The 18,424-nt window shown below is 53.6% G+C and overlaps 1 protein-coding gene across 1 annotated transcript in view; it reads left to right on the forward strand.

Moving 5' to 3' along the window:
* OTOA (otoancorin) overlaps positions 1–18,424 on the forward strand; it is an 88,474-nt gene that overhangs the window by 16,111 nt on the left and 53,939 nt on the right. The window contains 5 exon segments of the mRNA XM_055136800.1: positions 1,312–1,443; positions 3,585–3,820; positions 9,563–9,666; positions 13,513–13,613; positions 15,821–15,960. Of these exon segments, the coding sequence (XP_054992775.1) occupies positions 1,312–1,443; positions 3,585–3,820; positions 9,563–9,666; positions 13,513–13,613; positions 15,821–15,960 (713 nt within the window).

Below are 18,424 nucleotides of genomic sequence, written 5' to 3' on the forward strand. Positions count from 1 at the left end.
TCAGGAATTTACTCCTGGCAGGGCTCGGGGGACCATATGGGGATGCTGTGAATCGAACCCGGGTCAGCCGCGTGCAAGGCAAATGCCCTACCCGTTGTGCTATTGCTCCAGCCCCTCATTTCTTTGTTTCTTTCTTTCTCTCTCTTTCTTTCCTTCTTTCTTCCTCCTTTCTTTCTTTCTTTCTTCTTCTCTTCTTCTTTCTTTCTTTCTTTCTTTCTTTCTTTCTTTCTTTCTTTCTTTCTTTCTTTCTTTCTCTCTCTCTTTCTTCTCTCTCTCTTTCTTTCTTTCTTCTTTCTTTCTTTCTTTCTTTCTTTCTTTCCTTTCTTTCTTTCTTTCTTTCTTTCTCTCGTTCTCTCTTTCTCTCTTCTTCCTTCCCTTTCTTTCTTTCTTTTCTTCTTTCTTTCTTTCTTTCTTTCTTTCTTTCTTTCTTTCTTTCTTTCTTTCTTTCTTTCTTTCTTTCTTTCTTTCTTTCTCCCTTCTCCTTCCTTCTTTTTCTTTTTGACTTTCTGGATTACACGTGATGATACATGGGGCTTCTGGCAGTATGGGATGTGGAGGTGGGGGTTGCCTGTCCCACTCCAAGAAGACCCCAGAGTTTTCATCCTGGAAACTGGTGTGCCAGGAATTTTTGTCCACTTGTCATCTCTGCAGAGGTTAGTCATGAAACAGTGAGGTTGGGCTGTTGGTGTGGTGGTGGCTGTGGTGGTGTGTGTGTGTGGCTGCTAGGGCTTTCGCAAGGTGGGGACACAGCCCGTTCCCCTCCTGAGGGTGCTCCATAATTATGAACACTCCAGAAATATTTTGAGAATTCTTCGTACTCTTTCCAGTGAGCCCTGGCTTTTTATTTATGTCTTTGGGCCGCACCCATCTATGCTCAGGGCTTAGTTCTGCCCTGTGCTCAGGGATCACTCCTGGTGGTGCTTGGGGAACCGTTTAGAGTACCAGGAATCAAAGCCGGGCTGGCCATATGCAAGGCAAACACCCCGCCTGCTGTATCCTCTCTCTGCACCGTCTTTTACATCCTTAACATTCCCTAATATCCTCACCCAGGGGCGCGTGCAAGCCACACAGAGCACCCCCATCCTGGGGCTTGAACCTGGGTCCACAGTGTACAAGGCCAAACCCTCCCCGCTGGACCCTCTCTCCAGCCTGGAGCCCTGACTCGATTGTTGGCCGCTAATGAAGAAGTTTTGTTCCCAGCCACAGGACCAGGCTGACGGTTCCCGGTTTCTGCAGGGAATCGGGGGGCCGTGATGCTGACTGCGTGCTCCTTTCCTTTTCCTTTTGACTCTCCCGACTCCCCACATCCAGGCAACCATAGAAAACCACCTGAAGCAGCTGCTGTACCAGCCCCGGCGGCTGCTGGAGGACCTGCGGGACACAGATGCTCAGCAGCTGCACACGGCCCTGAGGTGCCTCTTGGAAGACAAGAAGGACCGCTGGGTGAGCTGGCTCTGGGGACACGGGAAGTCCAGGGCGAGGACTTGCTGAACCGAGCCTGACCCGGCCTGGGCTTTTCTCAAGCTCTTCCTTCCTGGGAGCTGCGGGCCCTGGGTTTTCTCACTCGCTCTCTCTGAAGCGCACATGACGAGCCTTCGTGATCTAGATCCTTACGGGTTCTAAGAAATGGGGGGTACCGAGTCTCTTCCGACAGCCTGGCAGCCTGAGCACCCGTGAACAGTGGTTTCAACCTCAGTGCACATTGCGGCTGCAGGTGAGAGGTGGTTGCTTCCCCCTCGGGGGAGGGACAAAAACCGGAAGCCGTTTCTGCACCAGAAGTTTTTTGATCTGGAAGTATCAGAGGGCAAGTATCTGAGACGCAGATGGTTGCTGCGAGTTTGGCGTCTCCTTTACCGGAGATAGTCTATTGTGAGTGGTACTTTCCAGAAGGAGCTAAACTCCATCAACATTCCCATGACAGATTCTTGTTGTTTTTATTTGTTTTTTGTTTTGTTTTGTCTTGGAGGCTATGCCTGGATGTGCCCAGGGATTACTCCAGCTCGGTACTCAGTGGTCATTCCTGGAGGTGATCAGGGAATCATATGTAGTGCCCAGGATCGAACTGAGGTTGACCACATGCAAGGCAAGCACGCTGCCCACTGCAGTATCTCTCCATCCCAGAGATAGATTAAGTTTGTCTTTCATTATTATTCTTCTGTAGCACTGTCGTCCCCGCTGTTCATCAATTTGCTCGAGCGGGCACCAGTAATGTCTCCATTGTGAGACTTGTTGCTACTGTTTTTGGCGTATCGACTATGCCACGGAGAGCTTGCCAGGCTCTGCTGTGCGGGCGGGATACTCTCGGTAGCGCGCCGGGCTTATTAATAATTATTACTATTGAGTTTGGAGGCCACACCCATCAGTATTCAGGGGCTAGTCCTGGCTCAGTGCTCAGGGGTCATCCCTGGCAGTAATTGGGGGATTATATGTGGCTTCAGGGATTGTGGGTGCTTCAAACCTGAGGGTTTTGTTGGATAAAAAGTTTCCTTTTGAAGTAATCTTTATTTTTCTTTATTTTGGTCACACCCAGCAATGCTCAGGGGTTACTCCTGGCTCTGCACTCAGGAATTACTCCTGGCTATGCTGGGGGGACCACATGGGATGCTGGGGATTGAACCCAGGTCGACCCGGGTTGGCTGTGAGCAAGGCAAATGCCCTATCTGTTGTACAATTGCTCCGGCCCCTGTAATAATCTTTTTTAAAAAGAAAGCTTAGATATCTGTGGTTCCAGGGATTGAATCTAAGTTGGCTGTTGGGTTCTCTGGTTTAAAGGTTCATTCCTTCTGGTCGCTTACTCGCTCATTCTAACAGATTTTTCTAACAGATTTCTCAATCTCTTCTTGGTCCCAGGCATCCACGAGGCCCATGGACTGGTGTCATTTCTGCTTAAGCAGAAATCAGTCTCTAGGGGCTGGAGTGATAGCACAGCGGGGAGGGCGTTTGCCTTGCACGCAGCCGACCCGGGTTCAAATCCCAGCATCCCATATGTCCCCTGAGCACTGCCAGGGGTGATTCCTGAGTGCGTGAGCCAGGAGTGACCCCTGTGCATTGCGGGGTGTGACCCAAAAAGCAAAAAAAAAAAAAAAATCAGTCTCTATCTGTGGACCGCCTCCCCGTGGCTCTGCTATGCAGCCAGGGCTGAGAATAACCCAGCTTGAAAGAAAGACAGGAACCTAGATAGTTGACATAGAGCTTGATTTAAGATGCTCTTGGGAGCAATACCGGAGGGAGGTTTGGTCTGACCAAAGTAGAAGAGCATCAGAAAAAGACTCCACCAGGAAGTGCTGATTGAGCGCTCACATAAAGGAACGAACTAGATGTGTGCTGGGAGGGGGAGGGGGAGAGAAACTCCAGCCAGAGCAAAGACGAGGTGTGACAGACAGGTGCGGGCTATGCAGAGAGCCGTTGCTCTGTGTGGAGGCACTTGGCATTATTCTTCAGGTCATGGAACGTTCTAGAAGGTTTTCCATAGCAGCGCGAGTCTGATCCTGAATGTTCCCACTGCGACCTTGTGGGATTCCTCCCAGGGTTTCCGTCCCGACAGGCAACCCGGAGAACAGCCCGCACTTCCCTGGTTCCCGCAGGAGCTGGGGGACATCGCCGTGGACGTGGGGGAGGCCCGGAGACAGGCCCTGCAGAGCCCGGGCGTGGCGCGCAGCCTCTTCCGCCTCACGCTGGAGAGGTGCTTCGAGGTGCTGAGCCCCCTGGAGTGTGTGGAGGTCCTGGGCCGCCTGCTGCGGGCCTCCTCGGGCAGCTTGCTCCAGCCGGAGACCCCCGCGCTGCTGCCCCGGGACCTGGGGGAAGACGCCTTCCGGAACCTGTGAGTGACAGGCCCAGGAGGCAGAGGGGAGGAGGTTGGCACGAAAGGGCTGACGCAGAAGCTTGACGCCCGTGGAGTTCAGAGATGAGACGGCGCCTACTTTCAGTCGTGCTGGTACCGTCCCCACAGTCCCCCCTTGATGCGCCATCTATACTGTCATTTACTTCATGCTTTTCTTTTTCTCTCTTCCTTTCTTCATCTCTTCCTTCCTTCCTTCCTTCCTTCCTTCCTTCCTTCCTTCCTTCCTTCCTTCCTTCCTTCCTTCCTTCCTTCCTTCCTTCCTTCCTTCCTCTCTCTCTGCTCCCTTCCTTCCTTCCTTCCTTCCTTCCTTCCTTCGTTCCTTCCTTCCTTCCTTCCTTCCTTCCTTCCTTCCTTCCTTCCTTCCTTCCTTCCTTCCTTCCTTCCTTCCTTCCTTCCTGCCTTCCTCCCTCCCTCCCTCCCTCCCTCCCTACTTCCCTCCCTCCCTCCCTCCCTCCTTCCCTCCCTTCCTTCTTTCCTCCCTTCCTCCCTTCCTTCTTTCCTTCCTTCCTTCCTCCCTTCCTTCCTTCCTTCCTCCCTTCCTTCCTTCCTTCCTCCCTTCCTTCCTTCCTTCCTCCCTTCCTTCCTTCCTTCCTTCCTTCCTTCCTTCCTTCCTTCCTTCCTTCCTGCCTTCCTTTCTTCCTTCTTTCCTTCCTCTCTCTCTCTGATCCCTCCCTCCCTTCCTTCCTTCCTTCCTTCCTTCCTTCCTTCCTTCCTTCCTTCCTCCCTCCCTCCCTCCCTCCCTCCCTCCCTCCCTTCCTTCCTTCCTTCCTTCCTTCCTTCCTTCCTTTCTTCCTTCTTTCCTTCCTCTCTCTCTCTGATCCCTCCCTCCCTCCCTCCCTCCCTTCCTTCCTTCCTTCCTTCCTTCCTTCCTTCCTTCCTTCCTTCCTTCCTTCCTTCCTTCCTTCCTTCCTTCCTTCCTTCCTTCCTTCCTTCCTTCCTTCCGTCACACCCGGCAATGCACAGGGGTCACTCCTGGCTCTGCACTCAGGAATTACTCCTGGCGGTGCTCAGGGGACCCTATGAGATGCTGGGAATCAACCCTGGGTCAACTGTGTGCAAGGCAAATGCCCTACCCACTGTACTATCGCTCCAGCCCCTTCTTTGTGCTTTGCTTTATAGTTTCAGGGACTCTCTGGTATTTGGCCAGAGAGGAGGGGTTGGGCCACACTCAGCTGTGCCCAGGGCAGACTCCTGGCTCTGTGCTCAGGGATCACTCTTGGTGGGGGTTGGGGGACCTTATGGGGTGCCAAGGGTTAAACCTGGGCTGGCTGCCTGTGGGACTGTGTATGTAGTGTCTGTAGCGCCATCTCTCTGGCACCAGGACTCACTTATTTAAACTTTTTTCTTTTTTTTAATGTAACATTTATTTGGGGCTCGAGGCATAACTCAGTGGGCTGGAGCACGTGCTTCGTGTGCCAAAGCCCGGGCTGGATTCCTGGCGCCGGGGCTAAGCCCCGGGCACCGCTGGGTGTGCCATGTTCCCCCTAAAAATCAAAACCACCAAAATGAAATTTCATATTATGGGAATGGGTCGCTATGTGGCGAGAGGAAGTTTCGAGAAACGTGTCCTTAGACGATTCTGCCCTTGTGTGGCCGTCACAAGACTATCTGCACAAACCCAAGCTCTAAGGCCTGTTGCATCCCTGGGCCAGCGTTACCCTGGGCCACCGTCAGGGCTGTGATCGGTGAGTGAACGGAAACCTGCTAAGTGAAGTGTGACTGGATTGCTGCAAGAGGAAAGTGGGTGTCCTTGGGATTGAGAAAAGGCGGTCATACAAATATACAAGGTCAGGGGGCTGGGAGACAGTAGAGTGGGGAGGGCGTCTGCCTTGCACATGACCGACTCGGGTTCGATTCCCAGCATCCCATAGGGTCCCCTGAGCACTGCCAGGAGTAATTCCTGAGTGCAGAGCCAGGAGTAACCCCTGAGCATCGGTGGGTGTGATCCAAAAAGTCAAACACACACACACACACACACACACACACCCACACACACACACCAAGGTCAGGGTGCTGGGAGATAGTATAGTGGTTAGGGCACATTCCCGGCATATGTGCGACCTGGGTTCAATTTCTGGCTACATGGTCCCCCCAGCACCACTGGGGGGTGGGGGTCTGGCCCAGGAAGCTCCTAGCACTGTGGGGTGTCCTGGGGATCCCCACCATTTTGGGGCCCGTCCCCTCTTTCTTTGTTTCTTTATACTCTGCCTCCAAGACACATGATCTGATATTTCCCTTTGACAACTGCCTCACTTCACTTAGCGTGATGTGCTTTGATTCCATTCAAGTTGGAGGGAATCTCAGAATTTTCTCTTCTCTCAGAGCTGAATAGCATCCCCGGGCCTGTGTAGGCACCACAGTCTGATCCCCAGCTGGTTTATTTTTTTTTGGTTGTTTTTGCTATACACAGCTGTGCTCAGGGCTGACTCCTGGCTTTGTGCTCAGGGCTGACTCCTGGCTTTGTGCTCAGGGCTGACTCCCGGCTTTGTGCTCAGGGCTGACTCCTCGTGGTGCTTGGGGCACCCTGTGTGGTGTTGGGGATTGAGTAGGGGTCGGCTGCGTGCAAGGTGAGAGCCCTCCCCACCGTCCTATCACTCCGGCGCTGAACCCCAGTTTTCCCTTCCTTCTACTCTGTCCCTCCAATGCTCTTGTCCCTGTGAGATTGTCTCTTCATTAATCCCACACCCCCTTTTTCAGATGAGGAACTTGAGACCTCGTCACAAAGGTAATAGTACTTGCACAAGGTCAGCTCACAGGAGAGAACCAGCAATTTTGCAAATGGGTCAATTTATCCGTAACAGGGTTGACTGTTTCATTTGAATTTCTGCCTTGTTCCTTCCGCCCACGGTACTCTTGAAAAATAACAAAACAATAAAGAAGGAAAAGGGAGGGGGGAAAGGAAGAGGAAGAAGAAGCAATAATAAAACATCCAGAGAGAAAATATTAAGATGGGTTTAAGATCGGTTTGCCTAGTAGGTTATTGGGTGAATTGATTTCAGTGGTGCTGGGTAGGGGTGGAGAAAAGTTCCTGGTTTGAGGAGGATCAGCTAAGCTTTGTAGGATGAACCAGAAAGGGATCAGTGCCAAATCCTGGGAAATTTCGGTGTGATTTTTTTTTCTTTTTGGGTCACACCCAGCAATGCTCAGGAGTTCCTCCTGGCTCTGCACTCAGGAATTACTTCTGGCGGTGCTTGGGGGACCATCGGGGATGCCAGGGATCGAACCCAGGTCAGCCGCATGCAAGGCAAACGCCCTACCCGCTGTACTATGGCTCTGAAAGGGGACCCCTGGCACTGGGGTCCCTTGGCCATTGGGTTCTTGGGGCACAGCCTGGTGGGAAGAAACCGGATTAGTGCTTAAAAAGTGATCACGACACTTCTCAACCTGCAGGCCGCCTGTCACCAAACTGTCAGCTAGTCCCAAGCGTTGGGACAAGCCCCCATGCACCACTGGTGAGAACAGAAGTTGTGTGGCTGCTCTGAAGAGCCTCGAAGGGCCGACCACAGGCCAACCACATGTGAAAAATGTTTTTTTGAGGTTCCTCAAAAAAACAAGACTAGCTCTACCGTACAACTCAGCACTTCCTCTTTGGGGCGTATTGGGGGCAGGAAAACAAGATACCTTGGATTTGTTTGGGGCCTCGTCTAGCGGTGCTTACCCCTGGTTCTATGCTCAGAGGTCACCTATGGTGGTGGTGCTCAGGGGTCCATATGGAGTGCCAGGGGTCCAACCCGGATCTGCCGCGTGCAGACTGATAAGGTGGGGTGCCTTCACCCCTGCGCTCTCTCCCTCCCTGGGAGAGAAGAGTCTGATGAGCTATCTCCACGTCGGTGCTCGTCACGGCATATTATTCACCACCGTCCAAGAGTTGAGAATAGCTTAGGTGTTCACCAGCAGATGAATGAGTGGAAGGAGAGGTGGAGTATAGACACAGGGGATCATGGAGTTACCCAAACGGGGATGTCCTGTCACTGCAGCAGCATGGACGGGCCCTAAGCACTTGATGTGAAGTGAGCTAAGTCAACGAGAGAGAGAGAGAGAGAGAGAGAGAGAGAGAGAGAGAGAGAGAGAGAGAGAGAGAGAGAGCAGTGCCGTGTGATCTCACTTTCCTACAGGAACTGAAAAAGAAGTCAAGTCTGTTGAAAAAATAAAAAGAGCAGAGTAGAATAGATGGGGAGGTCCTAAGAGGGTAAGATTGATGGTGCCGAGGGGACCCGACGGTGCTGGGGATCAAAGTCTGGGGCTCCCCCATGTGAAGCATGAGCTCCAGTCCTTTGAGACGGCCCCTGCCCCCTCGGATCTGGTCGCAGTGCAGGAGGGAGAGTGAACTGAACATGGCGGACACCAGGCAGCGGCTGCACGCAGACCAACGCACCACATGGGTTGCGCTGGTGTCAAAGGTCCGGAGAAGGTGACGCCAGGCTGCCTCTGTGATGGCAGAGCGGCAGGTCTGGAGAGACAGAGCGTAGAGGAGCAGGTTCTTGGAGCGTGGGGGGCAGGAGGAGGAGGGCTTGAGGCTGCGGGTCTGTTCCGAGATGCTTACGGGGCTCTAAGGTGGGTCCCGCTGGCAGACCTCGGGGACGGGGCTAAGAAACACTGAATCGCAGACACGTTCCTTTTTCTCTTTCTGCCCTTCCCTGCTGTCTGTTGATGCGCTGATGACCAGGAGCTGTACACACGCCTGGTTGTGGTGCTGTTGGGGTCCCACACTTCAGTGGTGATGCTTCCGACCTCTGCCCCTCCCCCCCTCACACACACACACACACACACACACACACACACACACACATCGTACTCTGATCAGAGCCCATGCAGAGTCTGTCTGTCTGTCTGTCTGTCTGTCTCTCTTTCTCTCTCTCACACACACACACACATACACACACACACACACACACCACACTCTGATCAGAGCCCATGCAGAGTCTCTCTCCTCACTCTCTCTCTCTCTATCTCTCTCTCTCTCTCTCTCTCTCTCTCTCTCTCACACACACACACACACACACACACACACACACGCACCAGTGATCGCATCCTGACACCAGAGGTCACGCATGGTTTTGGGGGCTCAGGGATCCCCTACAGCTGCAGGGAGTCCCTGGGCTCATACCAGGTGTCCCTGGGGTGGGGGCGGTTGAAACTCACAGCGTGGAGCTTGCAGAGACTTTCCACCCAGCCACCCTCTGGGTCCCCTGAGTGGGCCAGTTGTCTGTGTATCAGTTCAGTGCTTACCCAGCTGTTCTACTAAAGCAAAGAGTCACCCGGAGGCCAGGAAGCAGAGACCCCACTTTGGAGGAAGAGGAGAACTGGGAGAAGAATGACAGAGCGAAGGGGTGGGGAGGGCTTCTAACACACACAGATGAGGAGACAGTTGCCGCTCATTTTAATTCACATTTATTGGGTTTATAACATTATATAAGGTTCAGGGCTCGGCTTTCTCAGTCAGCCCCGTCTCCCTCACCTTAGGGCTGTCACCAACAGTCTGGTTTCCGCCCTTTCCTGGGGGTGGTGGTGGGGGGGCTGATTCCCGGTATCCACTTTCACCAAGACCCCCCCCACGCGCCTAGGGAATCAAACCCGAGTTTCCTAGTCCCGAGTGTGTTCTCACCTGCGTGGCTCTCCAGTGACCACCAGTGGGTGAAGTCCGGAGAGCCGGTCAGCCAGAGACAGGTCTGGGGTTTGGACCCGGTGCCTACTGCGTCCGCGGTGCCACCTGTGTTTCAGATCGGCCGTGTTCAAGGAGCGCTACGACCCCACGTCGGCGCACGCGCAGAGAGCCGTCTACACCTGGATGTCGCGGGTTCTGCGTCGCGGGGCCAACGCCACAGGTGAGGCCGGCCTGGGGGTGCTTAGGCGGGGCTCTTGGGGGGCAGCCCACCTCCTCACAGGGCCGTCATCTTGGAAAACAGGGGTTGGCTCCGTGGTTGCTTATGATTTTCAGCCGTGAGCCCTCCTGACCCCTCCCCCCTCCCCCAATTTCCACGAAGGATTTGCAGTGGCTTGTGGATTAACACGGGCTCTCTCATTGCCTGGGTGCATTTCCCCCACCGCAGGTGGGGTCTAGGAACCCAGCATGCCTCTGGGGTCCCCCGCGGCAGTGGTACCGCCTTGTCCCCTAGAAAAATGCCAGTGATGAATGACTCCCCATGTATTGTAGGAAGAGATCATGAGTTCAAAATCTGTCACTGTCATCCCATTGCTCATCAATTTGTTTGAGCGGGCACCAGTAACGTCTCTCATTGAGAGACTTGTTGTTACTGTTTTTGGCATATCCAATACGCACGGGTAGCTTGCCAGGCTCCGCCGAGCGGGCTCGATACTCTCGGTAGCTTGCCAGGCTCTCCGAGAGGGGTGGAGGAATTGAACTCGGGTCGGCTGCGTGAAAGGCGAACGCCCAACCGCTGTGCTATCGCTCTAGCCCTGTATCTGTATTAAAATGTGTGAGATGGTTTGGGGGGCAGGGGAGGGAAACAATCTAAACAACAACACACACACACTACATACACACACACACAAATTAGCACTGAAGCAGAAAGCAATGAGGATCCCTTTATCATTTAGGTATGTATTTAGTTTGTTGTTGTTTGGGGGCCCCTCCTGGTGGTGTTTAGGGGGCTATGCCTTGTCTAGAGCTCAGGGGATCTTCCTGGCCGTGCTCCAGAACCATTCCGGGCTGGAGGGGGAGCCCAGACCCCCCGCATGCAGTGCACTGCTCCGGCTCTGAAGTAGCTCCTGGCTCAGGATTCTTTGATTTCACATCTGTTGATTAAAACCCCCCGATTTCCAGCAAGGGTCCGATTCGGGAGACAGAACGGAGAGCAGGAACTGGGGAGATAGCACAGCGGGGAGGGTGTTGGCCTCTCATGCGGCCGACCAAGGTTCGATCCCGGCATCTCATATAGGTCCCCTGTGCCCCGCCAGGAGTAATTCCTGAGTGTAGTCAGGACTAACCCCTGTGCATCACCAGGTATGACCCAAAAAGAAAAAAAAAGTAGAGTAGTGGTGGGGAGGGAGAAATGGGGAATTATTTTTTTTTAATTCTTTATTTTTTATTTTATTGAATCACTGTGAGTAGTTACAAGCTTTCATGTTCGGGAAACACCCATCTTAACGGGGACAGAGGTGCAGCTTTGCGGTATGAAAGAGTCTCAGAGATGGGCGCTGACGGTGGTACCTGTTAGCGACTCTTGCACGCCACGCTGATCTGTGCAGCTAGAAATTGTTTGGAGCCGGGTCTGATGTGTTGTGTGCTTTATCCTCACCCAAAAAAGAAAAGAGAGACTAGAAAAATATGGAATGGCTGCGTAGAGCAGCAATGCTTACGACTTCTGAAGAGGTGCCGCTTGCCCAGTGTTTAATGTCAGGGGCGTGAGTACACAGAACAAACCTTTCCAGGAAAACCTGTGTGTCGGCCGCAAGGAACACAGAGGCAGGAAAGCCAGCCTTCCTCGCGTGGAGCTGTTGTTCTCTTTGGTGGAGGAACTGTCAGGGAGGGAGAGAACTTAGACACCGGAAACTCCTCTGAAAAGAACCAAGGAGGCAGACACTCGGGCCAGGGTGCCGTGTTTTCTAGAAAGAGTCTAAACGTGGGAATATCGTCTGTCTGCACCAGTCCGTTCAGACCTTGTGGCTAAGGGAGATGAATAAGCATGTCCGTGGCCCAGTGCAGCCTTATTAGGGATGTGGAAATATGGACACCGTATCATTTTCACAGGTCACAGATATTCCTCCTCTTGAGATTTTACCTTCCAAATCGTGAAGAACAAGTTCCAAGTCGCTATGAAAAGGTGGATGAGCTGTGTTTGGCCCCTGGCCTCTGCGTTCAGAGGAGCGTTCCCAGAACAGGCGACACCTGAATTGACACAGTTCTAGGGGGTTCTGGAGGAAGGACATTGCTCATGAAGGACCCAGCCAGTCCCAGGGCCCTGTGGGAGGTGAGCCCAGTGAGCTGAGGTGACTGAAAGGAAGCCAGAGAGAGGGGTTGGAGTGTAGACGCTGCCAACTCTTTATGCAGTGACGCTTTGAGATTTGTAGATAACCGAATAATCGATGTCTCCGGTGCATGGCCAGATGCCCGCTGCCTGATGCTTAATTCTGGCCTCCAGGAACTGCATCTCGAGCGCGCTCTGTAACCCCGAGAAAGCCATCCGACCACCACTCAGCTTGTCTCTGCACTGGGTGCCAAGACTTAACTAGAGACAGGCTGTCCTTCTAAATCTTTTCTTTTTTTGTTTTTATGTTTCGTGATGAAGTGGAAGTGAATTGAAATGAATTCTATTTTGACTCAAGCGTTTGTTTTGATCAAATTCCTTGAGCTAGTGGGAAATAAATTGCATGTTAAAACAAAAAAACCCGAGCACAGTTTGGGGATCTGCAGACATGCAGTGCATGATTCTTAACGGATTAAAAGCAAACACGTCAAGGTGGATTCTTGGCGACTTGGTTATTTCCTTGCCCTGTTCTCTAGCCCTTTGGAATGACCCTTAGTCTTTAGACAGTTCTCGTTGCAGTTAAGGTACTGGGTTTATAATATTGTTAATGAATATGGTTTTGATGTATAGGGACTATACCTGATCAGCACCAAAATGTGCCTTAAACCCCATCAATGATTTTACATTACATCTAGCCCTCCTCACCCTCCCCTGACCCTCCACCAATCCGTACTGATGGTTGTTCTGAGTTTTGTAACCCAAGGTCAAGGGTTTGTCTCTCCTAAATGCCACGAAAGCAGTGTTACCATATGTGAGGAGCTCTTGAACCAAAACGTGGGACCTGTGAAGGCCAATTCTAGCCTGGCGAGACTTGAACTTCTGTCCTGGACATGGGTTCCACTGACATCTGCTGATGGGGAGTTTCCAAAGTATGTCAGAGATGGTCCTCTGGGAATTCAGAGGACGTAGGAATGATATGACAAGAGAAGGCTTTAAGGAAGAGGACACATTTGAGTTCAACTTTGAAGAAGGATCTTGAAACAGAAAGGTTAGAGGTGGGGCCAATAGTATAGCTGGTAGGGCGTCAGCCTTGCATTTGGCAGACCTGGGTTTAATCCCCAGCATCTCATATGATCCCCTGAGCAGAAGTAAGTCCTGAATACAGAGCCAGGAGTAACCTCTGAGCATCTCTGGGTGTGACCAAAAAGAAAAAAAGAAAAGGAAAAAAAGAGAAAACTTAGAGGAAACACATCCTAATGGTGAGAAAGCCCCAGGAAATAAAGATTTGGGGAACATTTGGGACCCCAAGCAGGATGGACGAGGGCACAGTATTGTCACGCCATGCGAATCAATGTGAATGACCGTAATCGTGGTGCGGAGTAATAAAGGATGAGCAAACATTTAGCGTTGGCAGAAACTAGGAAGGAACGTTAGTGAAGTGAGCTCAAAGCCAAGCTATATTTTATGGTCTACTATATTACTACTATTTGCATTTCTGACACATTTCCAGGTGACGTTGATGCTGCTGGTGCCGAGACTGACTCCCACTGAGTCCCAGTGCCTGTAGTGGGGGGGACAGGGGTCCCCTGAGTGAGGCAGTATATGATGGTTGGGGAACCCAGAAAATGGCTCTTGACGGAACTAATGCTGAGTTCCTTAGGGCGTTCCTGTGCTCAAAGGTGCTTTTGATTGCCACGTGCCAGGGAAAAGGCTTTATTTATTGACTCCTTTATTTTTTTGCAGATGACTCTGTTTCCTGGGTCAGTGCAGAAAGCTTATGGATTTTGGGCAGATACATGGTTCACCTTCCATTTGAAGAAATTAAGAAAATAAGTCCTATAGAAGTAAGTTGGAAAAGTTCACTTATCTGTCCCCATTATAAATACGTGTGGCACTAAGATGTAGTCTTATTTTTGCTTTTGTGTCTTTGGTTTTGGGGCCACACCTGGAGATGCTCTGGGATTATTCCTGGATCTGCATTCAGGAACCACTCCTGGCAGTGCTCAGTGGAACCGTATGGGATGCTGGGGATCAAACCCAGGTTGGCTGCATGCAAAGCCAGTGCTTACCCACTGTTCCATTTCTCTGGCCCCTAAGATATATTTGCATGTGTGTATGTGTGTGTGTATGTGTGTGTGTGTGTGTGTGTGTGTGTGTGTGTGTGTGTGTGTGTGTGTGTGTAGTGTGATATGAACCCCTAAGCTATACTCTTAAGTTTCATGTTCAGACAGCCAGTAAAAGGTGCCGGAAATTGGTCACTCAACTTCAGCCCATACATCTTGAGTTTCCCAAGAAAATTCTTGAAATAAGACCACAGGGGGGTGGTCATTGACCTGTGTTCTAGTGGCAGAGAGAGCATTAGCAAGAAAAAGCATGTGACCTCCAGGGTCGCTCTGATGTGAATAGAGCATGATATAAGGAGAATGAAGGCTAAGAACCCCAAATCACATAAGCCAAGGACAACAGTTCTAGAGTTTCCAGTCCTTGAGAGCCCGAACCCAGATAAAAATCCACACAGGTGAATAGTGCTGCTGGTTGTAGTTACTCCTATGAATAGCACTTTCTCATGAGCAGGATTAGACTTGGATGTCAGTGTCCGCAGTGGAGAATACACATCCCCGAAGGCTCCTGACCCGGGGGATCCCTCTGTCATTAACTCAAGGATACTGCAACTCCTTGGGTATCCTGGTCTGGAATGTGGTGTTTATTTATTTGATTCTTAAAAATTAATTTCAGGGGCCTCCCAAGCAGTGGTCATGAGGTCTAGCGGCTGCTCCTACAATCCTTGGCCCAACTCTGGGCCTCAGCTGTCCAGACCTGGCAACATGGCGCTGGAGGGCCCAGTGGTTCTGGGGTTACACACAGCCACGTTCCAGGGGCCCCGGGATGTCATGTATTGAACCTGGGTCCTCACGCAAGCCATGTGCTGAAGCCTTTGGCCCATCTTCCATGTCCTGTTTTCCCCCAGCCCCGTGTTTACCCTGTGTACCCTGGCAGTGAGAGCAGCCTTGGCATCCAATAGCTTATTCGCGCAGCAGATAACCCAGCCACCCTTGGCGTAGGATGCTGGGAATATTTCAGGTGTCTTCATTTTATAACCAGCGGACCTCCGTTTGACACTCCTGGTTGCATTTTTTTTTTTTTTTGCTTTTTGGGTCACACCCAGCGATGCACAGGGGTTACTCCTGGCTCTGCACTCAGGAATTACTCCTGGTGGTGCTCAGGGGACCGTATAGGATGCTGGGAATCGAACTCGGGTCGGCCATGTGCAAGGCAAATGCCCTACCCGCTGTGCTATCGCTCCAGCCCCCTGGTTGCATTTTAAGCAGTAGAGGTTCATTCAGAGGAATTTGGGTCATTCGTGAGGAATTTCTAAGATGGCGGCCATTTGCAAATTTTCTTGATTACCTAGGAAGGTAGGGAAGAAGTGGCAAGGTACAGGGTACTCTGGTCAAGCTGTCAAGACCCAGAGGGTTTTCCCTCTATGGACAAAAAGTGAAATTCACAAAGGAAGGTCCACTTCCTGAGCACAGAATGTCCTGGGGCTGGAGCGATAGCACAGTGGGGAGGGCGCTTGCCTTGCACACAGCAGCCCCGGGTTTGACCCTGGGTTTGATCCTTGACATCCCATATGGTCCCTTGAGCACCACCGAGAGTAACCCTTGAATATCACTAGGTCTGGATCAAAATTTCAAAAGGACAAGAAACAAAAACCAGGTGACTGGGGCTGGAGCGATAGCACAGCGGGGAGGGCGTTTACCTTGCAAGCAGCTGACCCGAGTTTGATTCCCAGCATCCCATATGGTCCCCTGAGCACCGCCAGGAGTGATTCCTGAGTGCAGAGCCAGGAGGAACCCCCGAGCATCGCCAGGTGTGGGCCCCCCCCCCACAAACCCAAACGTAACTGTTTAGGGAGCAGCTGGGTGGAAAGGAGCCCTGGAGGAAAGGAAGGACGAGGGAACCGGGCTCCGTCAGGCGTCAGGCGCCTGGGACGGGGCTGCCAGGCCCCACTTTGCCCTCCTCACTAGTCCTTCCTGTCCCTGTCCACCAGATGGGGCTGTTCATCAGCTATGACAATGCCACCAAGCAGCTGGACACAGTCTATGACATCACCCCGGCCCTGGCCCGGGCGTTTCTGGAGAGGATCGGCTCCTCCAGCTTTGACATGAGGAACACCTCCACCGTCCACCGGTAGGCGCAGGGGGCTCTGCGTGCCCAGCTCTTCCCGCGTGTCGGCTCCGCGCCAGCCCCTGCCCTGCCTGACGCTGGGCGGGCGTCCCCGGGGCCTGGCCTTGAAGAAGCCCCAGTCTCTGTGTGCGATCGGGACTGTTCCCTAAACACTTCCTCTCATGGAGCGGGACCCACGACTACTTTTTCGTTTCGGTTTCTGGACCTCACCGGTGATGCGCAGGGGTGAACTCCTGGCTCTGCACTCAGGAATCCACTCCTGGTGGTGCACAGGGGACCAGATGGGATGCCGGGGATCGAACCCAGGCCGGCGGTGAGCAAGGCAAACACCCTACCTGCGGTGCTATCGCTCTAGCCCCAGGAACCCATAATTTCTGAGCCCGGTGGCTCAGGCTGCGTGGTCCCTTTACCTGGTGCTCGGACACCTGCTCTGAGCCCAGAAATGGAACATTCTCGAGCCTCCTCGCTCTCTGCACCCCCAGACAAATGCACAGATCCCAGACTGCGAGCCCAGAGTTGAAACTAGCTGGTGAGGGGCCGGAGAGATAGCACAGTGGGTAGGGCACTTGCCTTGCATGTGGCTCACCTGGGTTCAATCCTGGCACCCCGTATGGTTCCTTGAGCCAACCAGGAGTGATCCCTGAGCACAGAGCCAAGAGTCAGCTCTGAATGCCGCTAGGTGTGGCCCCAAACAAAACAACAACACAAGAAACCAGCTGGCGGACCCTCATATCTGTGAGCCCCTTGTGGGGGTTGGGGGAGAGAGCAGCCGTAGGCTTCAGTGTTTGTGACACCCCCCTCTATTGCTATCCCCCCCAAAGCCATTGCCTGCAGGCAGGGCCAGGAGCTGTGTACCCGGTGGCCCCCAGTAAGAGTTAGGCGGTGAGGGGCAGTGGGGAGTGAGTGGGGAGCACTCACCCCATTTCTCAGGCCGGTCACATTCCTCCAATCTCATCTCGCAGTCTGTGTTTTCCACTGAGTCCCTGACGACATTCTCTGAAAGAACAGTAGGGTGCCCCTTCTCCCCGCAGCCCTACACATGGGGTGGCCCCCATTTTCCTGGGCTGCACAGGGGAGGGGCCCAAAGACACGGAGCCTGGAGCCAGACTTCCGGGTTCCCTCGTGGCTCTGTCCCATGCACTAGGTTGTGTGACCTTGGCCGTGGCCCCCGATCTCTGACCTCTATGTCCCCATCTGTAAAATGGGGGGGGGGAATAACCGACCTGCCTCACTGCGCTGTCAGGCTGCAGCCAGCCCAGCACACGGGAGGGAGCACTGGTGACTCGGTGGGGACCCGGGGGTCTCCTGAGCACCATGCGGGAGCATTCATCCCTCCCCGGGAGATCTTAGTGATCACGTGATTACTAATCCTCAGCCTTCACTTTCCCTCTGTCCTTTCTCATCAGACAGACAGACAGACAGACAGACAGACAGACAGACAGAGCCTTCCCCAGCTTCTGCACTTCTCCAGTGGGTGGGAGGGTGTCAGTGTCGCTCTTAGGGGTCAGGACCAGGCCGTGCAGGGGTGGGGTGCAGGGGACCCGCAGAGCATCCGTCAGGAGCCAGCCAGACGCCTGCCGCTCCGAGGTGCACCTCCCCTTGCTCCTTGGCCCTCCACGCCTTCCTTCATCGTGCTTTGTTCGGTTTGGGGGCCACACCCCGTGATGCTCAGGGCTCACTCCTGGCTCTGCGCTCAGCACTTAACTCCTGGGGCTGCTCGAGGAACCATACGGGGTGCTGGGGATCGCACCCAGGTCAGCTGCGTGCGAGGCAAACGCCCTCCCCGCTGTCCTCCCCCCCACCCAGCACGTTCCTCATGAGGCGCGAGGATGACTGAAGCCGGCTGCCCCTCGAGCAGCCGGACAGTAGTCCGGAGCGCGCACTGCACAGGCACGGCCCAAACCGCGCAAGCGCTCACCGTGCTGGCCCGAGGGCTCCTAGACGCGGGCTGCAGCTCCCACCGGCTGCATCTGCGTCTCCGCACGCCCCCCACCCGGGGAGCACTCTCGGCTAAAGGAGGCGGCACGTCTTCCCCGGCCCCCGCTGACCCGCCTCTCGTCTTTGCTTCTAACTAACCTTCGATGTCAGAAGCATCAGCGGTGTAGACCGTACCGTCTAGTGGACCCAGATCTCGGCCTCGGGGCGGGGGTCCGGGCAGAGCAGAGCCTCCTCCGACTCCGGGGAGAAAACGAGGGGCCTCTCTGCTTCCCCCCACTTGACTCAGGCACCGTGGTCTACGCAGTCGCTCATGATGCCTTTGTTCCGGGCATTCGATATCCCAACCCCCTCCCCCCGCCCACCGTCCCCTCCTCCCTGCTGTCCCCTCCCCTGCCGTCCCCTCCCCCCGCTGTCCCCTCCCCCCTGCTGTCCCCCCTGCTGTCCCCTCCCCCCCGCCGTCCCCTCCCCCACCATCCCCTCCCCCGCCGTCCCCTCCCCCCCGCCGTCCCCTCCCCCCCACGTCCCCTCC

This window comes from Sorex araneus, chromosome 4 (genome assembly GCF_027595985.1).
Source record: "Sorex araneus isolate mSorAra2 chromosome 4, mSorAra2.pri, whole genome shotgun sequence".
Taxonomy (NCBI): Eukaryota; Metazoa; Chordata; class Mammalia; order Eulipotyphla; family Soricidae; genus Sorex; species Sorex araneus.